Genomic DNA, 12,096 nt, shown 5'->3' with positions numbered 1-12,096 from the left:
GCATGTTTGGAAAATAATCAGCACTTTTTGTGTTCCATCAAAGATGAGAAAGTGCGAAGTAGAAATATTGCCAAAAAATGTGTTCATTTTCAGGGTTGCACACAGGACTGGTCTGTAGAAATGATGAGATTAATCGATTCTTGTTCAAGTGTTTTCCAAGGATGCTAAACTGACGATTGAAATATTTACTTGAAGTCATCACTGGGGAAAATACTCGGCTGCTATTAGCATGTCAACAAATCAACACAAATCTAATACAGCGGTGTCGATTGTTACACAATCACAAATATCGAAGCCAGACATGTGGACCACACTTCAAACTGGAGAAATTACAACATGCAAATGAAGGATTCAAGTTGTTGAACGGAAAAATCGATCAACCATTCATTTGATTGATTCTGTGGAGAATTTAACTCGTTCACTGCCAGACGTGCAGAAATGTGTCAACTCCAGTGCCAGGGTTTTTGTCATTGTCACTTGAATTCCAAGACCCACAGAATATTGAGTTTTAGGACTACATAAACATTAAATACAACGTTAGAAACCTTAGAATATCTTCTATCATCGGAACAAAAGAGTTAAAGTACAACCGATACCATTTTTTTTTTGTTTCCTAACTGACATCAGAAAAACGTTTTATAGCATCTAAAATACCCAAAATACGCAGGCTGATATTTTTAGTCAAATGCAAAACACCAATAAAAATGAGTTAAGATGTCCCAAAACTACTTCAAAATGACCTCGGGATGGCGAGTTTCAGACACCCCTTGTTCGTGGCGTTACGCCAAGGTGACTTGCCTTGCTCGAGAATCAAAAAATGGCTTCCGATTCGGAGAAGATGCGTCCTTGTTACTCATCCAGTTATGAATAGGATTCAAATAGTTCTGAAGAGGAAAGCAGAAATGTTTGCAATCGATTAAAGAAGTCCTTCAGGATCATTTTGAGGCATGTGGACTCCAATGTAGCATCCCGGATATTGCATAACATGGTGCCCAAGCTCCGTTGGAAATGGGCTGATTCTTCTGCTGGGAATTTGTGTCAACTAGTATCAAATAGTAGTCTTGGTGCAACACACAACGATTCACAATCGCGTTATTTTTGTGTTTTCCTTCTAATTTCGCCATCAACACGAAGTTTTCAGACCAAACAAAGTACCCAAAATGCATTGTGTGTCGCTTTCTCGGTCAGGGGCGTTCCAGACGTAACGTCATGTCAGGCATCGTCATCTCGAAAACAAGACTTGCTGAATATTCAGCGCGAGTCTTAAGACGTAAAATATAGCTATATGCCGTGGAATCTTTGTAAAATACGCTCAGTAGAAGTCATTTGAAGTCATTTTACAAATTATGGACACAACCTGTCCGGGCGTCAGTTGTCCTTTAATTCCTAAATTATATGGGTCTGGTGTTATATGACCTTGAAATGAGGGTGAGTGTCCAAAATACAATGCAACACATACATATTGGTTTATGTAGCGCTTTAACAACAGCTGAAGCTGGAACAAAGGGCTAACATGGAAACAAGTGAAATGCTGTCCCCTTGTGGAAAAGAAAAAAAAAACATTGCCAGAGGCCATTGCCAACGCTTTATTGGCCCCCTACCATGAAAAAAAACAAAACCCATACAAATTCAGGAATGGCGAAAAGAAAAGTAATAAAAAGTATCTCACTGAAATTACAAAAACAGTGCAAGGAGATGATTTTGGAACAACAGATTTTTTAAATACTTGAACTATTCCATACACCTTTTCACCTGATAACATGTTAAACTGTCCACTGTTGTAACTGCTCTCGCCATAGAGTTAAAAGTCATAAATACGGGGAAAAGGCATAATTTTTTAGCTTGTAAGCTAATTCCATTTCCGTGCAGCATAACAGCCAAACACTGCTTCACCACATTTGCTTATAACTGTGAACTCCACTAATTCAAAGCCCTCCTCGGTTCTTATTCCACAAGGATTCAATGTATTTGGGACCTAAACCATTCAGTGATTTATTGACCAGTAGCAAAACTTTCAAGTATATTTTATCACTGACTTGGAATGCTATTGTTCTACGTTTATAGCAACTGACCGCCCCCTGAATGCTTTAGGACGGGAACATTTCTCTCTGAAGGTTCTGAGCTACTGTTTCATAGCAAGTGTTTTATTGAATCCCCAAAATGTTTCCAGGAGAATCACGTAAGAGATCTGCATGGATGTAATAGAATCTCCCACAATTGACGTTATGTAAATCTCCTTTGGCCTGCACACCACTCGACTCAACAGCTCGTCTGCAGCTTGAAGCATTGCTGTTTTGTCTCCGTTAGTGAATTCATTCACAGTGCAGGGATTCTAATTTGAATACATAAATTGTGCATCAAGACTGAAATATTAACTCATTCACTGCCACACAATGTGAAAAAATGTGTCCACTCCAGAGCAAGGGTTTTGTCATTGTCAGTCAAATTCCCGGACACACACAATATTGAGTTTTAGGACTACATTTACATTCAATGCAGCGTAAGAAACCTTAGACTCTCTTCTTTCATCAGAAAAAAAAGTTCATTCCTACATTATATTGGTCTGGAGTTATCTGAGTTGGAAATGAGGGTGGCTGTCCAAAATACAGTACAGTACAGTATCTATTAGCTCTCTCGCTGGCTATCTAGCTAGCTATCTATTAGCTATCTAGCTAGCTATATATTACCTATCTAGCTAACTTTCTATGTATTTGAGTTATTCTTTTATTATTATCTATTATCTATTATTATTATTATTATTATTATTATTGTTATTATTATTATTATTATTAATACATGCATCAGAATCAGAATCAGAATCAGAATACCTTTATTCGTCCCGCAATGGGGAAATTTGCAGTCCACAGCAGCAATTGAAGAGGGATGGGGTTGGGGTGGGAGTGAAAGGATAGAAAACAAGATATTCTAAGCATAACAAAATAAAATAAATGCATATTGGTTTATATAGCGCTTTAACAACAGCTGAAGCTGAAACAAAGCGATAACATGAAAAAAGGGAAATGTCGCCCCCTTGTGGAATGCAAAACATTGCCAGAGGTCTGGCCAGCATTTTATCGGCACCCCAGCAAAAAAAAAAAAACAAAACCAAACAAATTCGGGAATGGCGCACCACGTCATATTTTCAATTCTCAAATAAATTCGAGAATGGCAGTGAATGAGTTAAGGGTGTGTCTTAAAAGTGAACGTAGTGGATCAAAGAATGCCCAATTACACGCCGTGACCTGATGCAAATTTTGCCGCTGGATCCCATCTGACTTATTGCGTGACAAAAAGCAACAATTTAACACTGTGCAGAGATGTAATAACATTCTCCAGGAGTCGGAATACAACCTCTTCTTTCCACTTGCTTTGTTTTGTTTTGAAAAATGAGGCCCAAAAAAAAAAAAAGCTGGGCCGGCCCAGTAATACTGCTTGAAAGCATAAAAGAGGATGGAGACAGATCCGCCTGTCTCCAAGAATTCAGGCGCTATTTTCCACTGAGACGTGGATAAACATCATGCGGAATGGGCTGTCTTCGGGTAAAGTGACAGTGACAGCTCCAGCTCACATCTGCACCTCCATGCCTGCAAACAGAAAGGACAGGAGATTCCACTGGAACCCCGCTAATAGGCTGCACGAGGCAAAAAAAGGAGCATCTTGAGAAGAACAATATGAAGGAAGGCGAGATGGACCGAGGCTGAGAGCTGCGCTGCCTGTCCTTTCGATAAATGAAATAGGAAAAATAAACACAGCGGTTTTTAACATTCAATCATGTCCAGTAGCGTGTTATTCACGGCCTTGGGTGAAAAAAATGGTGACTCCCTTTTGTTTTCATTAAACATTTTCAACCATCCAATAAAAGAGAAATGTCAGAAGCATTTGCGCAGAGTTCCTGCTATTTTAGGGCAAAACAAAGTCGACGACATGACAAAGTGGTCGAGTTTTTGGAGTTACTTGAGTTTATTCAGCAGTCAAATATTGTGAAAGCCAAAACTAATTAACTAATCCTTGAATAATACATCCATAATCCATCCATTTTCTAATCTGTTTATCCTCACAAGGGTCGCAGGCCTGCTGGATCTTGTCCTAGAAATGGTTGCTAACCAATCGAAGTACAGTGACACCTGGGCTTACGAACGCTTTAGCTCACTAAGGTTTCCCCTTTCGAACATTAAATTTGCGACAATATAGTCTTGGCATACAAAGTAGTTTTCGGCGGACGAACCAAACCACGCGGTTGAACAGCGCCACGGTGGCTGGCGGACTAGTTTTCCACACACCCTTTGAATGCAGACGTTGTTTACTATTGAGTGGAGTACTTTTGCTATTATGGGACCGAAAAAGACTCTACCACAGGCTAGTGTTAAGCCGAAGAGGACACATAAGAAAATTACGGTCGATCAGAAGAAGGAGATCATCAAAAAACACGAACAAGGTGTGCGTTTGTGTGACTTAGCATCCCAGTACCAGTGTGCTAAGTCGACCATTGCTATGTGTGACTAAGGGTGGTTCTGTGTTATCGAAGCAACGGTCTCAGGCAATAGAAGAGGTTGAAAAACTTCTGTTGTTTAAGATTAACGAAAAGCAGCTCGCAGGGGGCCGTGTGAGTGAAGGTATGATTGCCGAGAAAGCACGGCAACTTCACTTGGATATCATCAAGAGGCAACTCTATCAACGGCCATCACAAAGGTAAATAAAACGACTTTATTATGCGGTACAGTTTTATACAATACAATGGCACATTTATTATACATAAAATAAGGTATATTTTGTCTATTTTTAAGGCTTATTTAGTAGAAATTTACGTTTTATGGGGACCTGGGAACGTATTATTCTCATTTTTAATGGTTTCTTATGGGAAAAATGTTTGGGAGACGAACATTTCGCCTTACACACACTTTCTGGGAACCCAGTAAGTTTGTAAGCCGAGGTATCACTGTACACAATTCATGCTCACAATCACAGCTAGGGACAATTTCAAGTGTTCAATTGACCTGCCCTGCATGTGTTTCAAGGAAACCGGAGAACCCGAAGAAAACCCAACATGCCAACTCCACACAGTAAGGCCAGAGATGGAATCTGAACTGTGAGCGGACGTGCTAACCAATCGCGGACCGTGCTATTTCCTTCAATAATCCTGAACACAAGTCGCCCCCCCCCCCCCAAAAAAAAAAACAACAACTCAGCTCTGATAAAACTGTTAACTGTCAAAACTGGCCCAAAACAGTCACATTTTGGTCCATCTTAAGAGATCTCAAGGCCAAATAAAACTGTCCCTTGTGTTGTACATAAAATATGTCATAGCTATCTAGCTGGCTAACTGGCTATCTAGCTAGCTAGGTATTAGCTATCGAGCTAGCTATTAGCTAGCTAGCCAGCTTTCCATCTACAGTGGTACCTCGGTTCTCAAACGCCTCACTCTTCGAACAAATCGGTGTTCGAACAAAATATTCGAGATATTCTTGCTTCGGCATTCGAACATCAATCGGTGTTCGAACGCCAATACGACCCGTGAGTGCGTACGCGAGTGTGGGGAGCTGAGCGGCGCACGGGTGTATCGCTCTGTTCGTGACCAACTGTTGTCGCTAGCGGATGTGCTGCGTTTTGCTCTAGCGTTTAATATAGGTGTACGAAGAGTTTTAGCCCCTAATCATGCCTCCAAAGAAAGTAAGTGCTGCTAAAAGTGAGAAAAGAAAAGTAGTGCGTACAACTATTGCATTTAAGAAAGAAATAATCGCTAAATATGAAGGAAGTGTGCGAGTGTCTGATCTGGCGAGGGAATACAGCATGGCGAAATCTACGATCAGTACGATAATAAAGAATAAAGAGGCTGTGAAAACTAGTGATGTGACCGTGGGAGTGAGAGCAAGTGTCATTGGATAGATATTTGAAGAGAAAAGAACATCCTGTAGCCGAGTCATCCGTCGCTGTCACGTTCTGAGCGAGAGTGACGGCAGCTGACTCGTCGGAACGTGGTGGAATGTTTGGGATCCCAAAGCAGACACGTACTACCCAAGCAGGATGTTTATTCACAAATAAAAGAAAACTCAGCGAGTAAGAAGGCAGGGGTTGAGCCGACCCGCTTACTACGTCAAAAAGCAAATGGCACACGAGGGTGCAAAATTACGCAATCGGAAGATGACATAAATTTACGGGACGCAGGGAAAATACCTCGGACCGGATACACTCGCGCATCGAAGGAAGAGTCCAGGTACGGTGGTGAGGTGAGTCAATCATCCGGCATTGGCGAGGTGATCGCGAACCGTATAAATGCCCCGTGTCCGTGATTAGAGAATTGACTCGCAAGTGACAGGAGCAAAGAGGTGGTTTCGGTGTTCGAAAAAAATCGCTTTTCGAACAGGGTCCTGGACCGAATTATGGTCGAGAACCGAGGTACCACTGTATTTGAGTTAGTCCGGGTTGAGTGAACGCTGGCACGTGTGACTGCTGCTGCTCACCCACAGAAAAAAACTTATCCTGTGACTGTAAAGTGACCTTGAGAGTTTTGAAAGGCGCTTAGAAATGAAATGTATAATTATTATAATAATTATTATTATTATTATTATTATTATTATTATTATTATTATTATTATTATTATTATTATTATGTCTCAGCTGTGTTGACTAGTAGTAAGAGCCGAGAATAAAATATAGCGTGCAAATCAAGCTTCTAATGCAGGGGTTGGCAAATATTTTTACTCAGGGACCACATTCGATTTTTTTTTCTCCTTTTAAAGTGACCATGGTGGCTATCCATAAAAGGATAAAGGGGAAGTGATGTCACACTTTGTAACGATCAGGCAGCTGCTCTTGTGTGGAGAGTCCTGAGTGATATTGCTTGATGGAGACCAGCTGCTGACTGACTCATTTCTACCCCGACAGGGAGAAGCCGAGTAAGTGAGGGAGGGGAAATCAGCTCCCACCCTGTAGTCAAAGAGCCGACGCCGCCAACTCCATGGCCCGTTTCACACTTACGAAACAAATTTCATTCAATTTGTACTATTCTTTTTGATCACAACAGATGGCTCCAGCAGATTTTCCGACGAGGCCGTTGTTTGACATTTGTTTGATCAATTTTCAATTCGGTCTTTGAATCTGCTGATTCCCTGCCGCAGAGTCAAGGATATTTTTTTCTGTCTAATATATTAAGTGTTGACACCTGGAAAAACATTTAACTTCCCCAGCCTTGCGCCGATCATTAACTCATTCACTGCCATTCGAGAATATATTTGGGAATTGAAAATATGACATAGGGCGCCATTCCCAAATTTGTTCTGGTTTTGTTTTTTTCTTGCTTGGGTGCCGATACAACGCTGGCCAGACCTCTGCCAATGTTTTTCCCTTAAACAATGGGGCAGCATTTCCCTTCTTTTCATGTTAGCGCTTTGTTCCAGATTCAGCTGTTGTTAAAGCGCTATATAAACCAATATGTACATATTGCATTGTATTTTGGACAGCCTCCCTAATTTCAAGCGCATATAACTACAGACCCATATAAATTAGGAATTAATTCTTTTTTTTCTGATGAAAGTATATAGTCTAATGTTTATAACTCTGTACTGAACGTTTATGTAGTCCTAATAGTCAATATTCTGTGGGTCCTGGAATTCAATTGACAATGACAAAAACCCTGGCACACATTTTTGCACATGCATGAAGGAAATGATGAGAAGGTTTCTTCAGCCGTCATCTGTACAAAAGTGAAGGTTTCGGACGTTTCGCCTCCTATCCAAGAGGCTTCGTCAGCGAACTAAAGTCTGACTGGTCGTATCGGCCCCATTTATATGGCTGAAGAAACCTTCTCATCGATGGACCACTCCTGTACGACTGAGAGCTTACACAGACGTATTGCTGCCATGAAGGAAATGAGTTAAACAAAAATACAAAAATTATCCTGCTATATCGTAGCTATGCTGCAGAGCTCCAAATATTTTTCTAAATGCTTGAGGACCGCAATGCCAACTGTATGTGCGTGCACGAGAATCACTTACAATTAGTACAAAATTCTAAACTTGTAGTTTTAACTTTCACTCTCACTTCTCCAAACTGGCCATTAAGAAACAATTACAAGATGACTCAGGGTACCTTTAACAACTTGCTTAACCATGACAGATTAGCTACTTGGGACGAGCATTTTACAAGATTTCAATCCATCCATTTTCATAATGGTCTTTAGTGAGGGTTTTTGTACAAAATAAAATAAATGTTCACCCCAAGGTTCTATTTCTTTACTCAACACATTGACACTGTATTATTGTATGGCGACATGGAAAAAGGTGCTAGTTTAAAATATGCGCTAGCATCCTTGCTAACATGTATGCTAGGGGATGATTTTAAAAACAGAGCGCCTTACTTTACTTCTGTTTTAACAATCTAGCCACGTCATTTTTGACTTTATCTGTTGTTTCCCTGGTTTCGTGTCTCAAATATTCAGAAATGGAGGACAAGATCCTCAATCGACCACACACCGTATAACCGCATCGAACACATTCAGCCAGTACCGACACAATCAGAGATACATGCCATTTCATTTAATGATGTCATCCGACAATCCGCATTCCGCGCTGATGTCGTTTGTCACAGATGTTAGTGATCTAAGTCACAGCTGAGAGTCTCGGGAATCACATCAGTGTGTTTATGTCTGTGAAGATGATTCCAAATGATAAACATGCAGAATTTATTTGCCGAGGAAAGACGTCCAGAAGTCATCAGCGTTGGATAAATCCAATATAATGTAAGAACAGCTCAGTTGCTACACAGGCTCCAATGTCCTCACATACACTGGCATTTTTTTCAAAGTCGACTTTTACCTCAGTCCAACATCGTAACAGTTTCCTAGTAAAATATCAAAGAAACAACCACCTAGAAGGCTACTTCAGGAGAATGGAAGCCTGACGAAAGTCACCTCTGGAAAAATCACAATAACACTTATTCACCACTTGACTTCAAGTCAAAATATGGCCGGCCTATAAATAACATCAACTGCGTTCAACTGCATATTTTTATGCTTGGATAAGATGAGAAATTTGGTTTATGCAAGGACATATTGGCTGGGACGTTACAATCATAGAAAATGACTCACAAAGTTTCTAATAAATGTAAAAAAAATGTACTATACAACACAACAAATACATTGAAAAAGAAAATGTGTGACACAGTGTTTTATTTTTTTGTTTGTTTGTTTTTTGTAAACAAAGATGTTCGTGCTCAGATTAAAGTAATCAAGATTGAAAATGTTTCTGTAAGGACAAAACATTATCATTGATGTAGTGCCTGCCTTGAAAGAAGCTTCAAGGTGACCAGCCCTTAGACCACTGGTGTCAAAATCAAGGCCAGACCCGGTCCCTCAAGTTATTTTATGTGGTTTTAGGAGCAAATCATATGCGTCAATTATCATAATTCTTGCTAAAATCTATACCAAATTGTGAAATTGAGTAATAAATACCGTTGAGATTTTGCACTGCTTCTCCGAGAGAAGCCGTAACTCGGAAGCGGCCCATGCCTAAAATGGGTTTGATACCCCTGCCTTAGACAAACGCATTTTTGTCGCGCAGCACATTTTACTTACCTTTTTTTCTTGTAAGGCCATGATGACCGAAACCATATAAAGAAGTCAAGAATAAATATTTTTTCACTTATTAAGTTACTGTAAGGAGGGGATTGGAAACAAGGATATGCTTACAGTAGGTAGTCCTCTTAAAGTTTTGACAGGTGCTTATAAATACAATGTATTATTATTGTTCATTATAAATGAAAATTGGAATTTTTGATAATGATTTTAGCAATTTCGCGATTTGATTGCTGTATTTTCCGCATCAAATGCATCAAAAGATGTAAGAAATACATGGTACACTTTGATTGTTGCACAATAAAAACAAGTGTTGTGCATGATATTTTCTGTTGTATAAGGCACACCCAAAAGCCTTCTTTCCATGCAAAAGATGACCACCTTATACGCAGGTGCGCCTTATATGTGAGGTAATAATGAGCCGCAACAGGTCAGCCACCGACTTCATCTCCACCCTGTAGAAACCGTACGTAATCCCAGCCTCTGCTGTAACGCCTTATGATGTGGTGTACCTTTTATTTGGTAAACCTTTATATATTGATGTTATATTTGGAAAACGTTTTTCATTCATTGAAGGTGCGCTTTATAGTCTGTTGCACCTTATAAATGGAAAAAGTTTGAAAAAGCACCATTCATTGGGGGTGCGCCTTATACACGACAAAACACAGTACTTCTGTTCAGCTGTTATAAAAAAGTTAAGGTTATCTCATCCATATTATATTTTCAAGTGTATAAGTCGCACCCAAAAGCCTTAATTTTCTTCAAAGGATGACCCTGCACCTGATATGTACTGCGCCTTATATGTGAAGTTATATTGATCCACAACAGGTCTCGCAGCCATGACTCCATTTCCCCCTGTAAAAGAAGTGGTGCATAACCCCAGCCACTACTGTCGCGCCTGATAGTGTGGTGTGCCTTATAGTTGGAAAGCTTTTATATATTTATATATTATATCAGTGTGTGAAACTCATGACGAAAAGTTAGCGGACACCAGGGCAGACAACTCTGAAAAGTTGCCTGCTCGGCCATAAAGTTGCCTGCCCGATTTTTCACAACTTGAAACACAATAAGACGACTAATCGCAAAAAAAACCCATTGTTGCAAAGTATTAAGGATTGATAATCAGAATATATAACAGATTCTGAGGAGTTTACGTGCAAGCCATGTAAACTCCTCTTTCCACGATGCTCTCGATGTACGTTTACGTTTTGGAGCGTCATACATTTTGTTAGCTTCTTTTGAGTCTCTCTTCTGGGGATGAGGTTTTGTCTTGATTCCTAACCACTGATCCATTTTTCTTGTGTTCTCTGTGCGTCTACTTTTGAAAATGATATGCAAATGCACCCGAAAGCACGAAGTTATTCGATGCAGGCTTCTGATTGACTGCCGAGTATGTCAATTGCCAAACGAACCGAAATTAAAAATTGCCAAACCAACCGAAATTCCGAAATTTCAAAATAAACTAATATTTCGAAATCGGAATAAAGCAAATGTTTGATTTGAAATAAAAATCTTTTTTTTTTTTGGGGGGGGGGGGGGTAGTTGTCGGCCACCCGGGCAGAGAGGTTCTGGAAGTGGTACGCCCGGCGCAAAAGTTACACACCTCGGGCATCCGGGCAGACGTTATTTCAAACACTGATTTTATTTGGAAAACTATTTTCATTCATTGATGATGCGCCCTATAGTCCGATGTGCCTTATATGGAAAATGTTTGAAAATACACCATTCATTGGGTGTCTGCCTTATACTCTGGTGCGCCTTTTACACCGGAAAATATGGTAGCTTTCGCGGTCCACATACAATGATGTGGTGGGCTCAATCTGGCCCCGGAGCCTTGAGTTTGACACGGTGTCTTAGAGTGTCTCATTAATAAAACGATGGAAAGCATTCCTGCTGTCACCTCTTATAAACCCGTATGAGGACACAGCTGCTGACAAACAACAAAGACACACACATGCCGTCTCTGATAAAAGGAAGCTGAAAAAGCAGAGTCATTTTTTCCATGTACATACCACCAGACTGGGGGAGAGCGTCTTCATATTGCAAGAACTTCTGTGACGACACTGGAACGTTGCCCTTATATGGCAGCACTGGTCCTCATATGATGTCCGTTTGATGGGGATAGCCGCTGTGGAAGTCCAAGAAAGAACGGGCTTTCGATTACGTAACAGACTTGGCTGTGACGTTGTGTGTAAAGCCGAAACACCCATAAGATTTGTCAATGGTGATGGCTGGAATGATTGGTATGGCCGGCGAGAATGCGGATCAGAACAATCTGTTACTTGTTGATCCAAACAAATCCTTTATTGTTCTAGCAAAAGAGAACCAAATATGTTTTTTACAGCCAAATCATGCGAGGATGTGAATGAATCAACAGATTGGCGAAAAATAAAAGGAAAAATCATCATCCCACGTGAAAAATCATTGCCACTGAGTCTAAAACTCGACTCACGCCTCGCTTTTGGTCGTCACGGGGAAAAAATGGAGGCCTTGATGTGTTAATCAACATTGGAAAAACGGTTGCAGAT

At 40.4% G+C, this 12,096-nt stretch overlaps 1 protein-coding gene across 2 annotated transcripts in view; it reads right to left on the bottom strand.

The window, feature by feature from the left end:
• The window catches only part of LOC148893550 (KATNB1-like protein 1), a 45,522-nt gene extending 33,817 nt beyond the window's left edge, over positions 1-11,705 (bottom strand). The window contains exon 1 of one of the 2 annotated variants that reach the window (XM_089003794.1): positions 11,581-11,705. Coding sequence is in view for 1 of the 2 variants with exons in the window: in XM_089003795.1 (XP_088859921.1) it covers positions 11,581-11,607 (27 nt within the window). In the remaining variant the exon portion in view is untranslated. The remainder of the gene's footprint in view (positions 1-11,580) is intronic. The other variant, XM_089003795.1, reaches the window with a different exon arrangement.
• Between the last annotated feature and the right edge of the window lie 391 nt (positions 11,706-12,096).

Source organism: Hippocampus bargibanti, linkage group LG09 (assembly GCF_051943395.1).
Source record: "Hippocampus bargibanti isolate YZ-2025 linkage group LG09, ASM5194339v1, whole genome shotgun sequence".
Classification (NCBI taxonomy): Eukaryota; Metazoa; Chordata; class Actinopteri; order Syngnathiformes; family Syngnathidae; genus Hippocampus; species Hippocampus bargibanti.
The sequence above is the reverse complement of the archived record's forward strand: the minus strand, read 5'-3'. Positions and strand labels throughout refer to the sequence as shown.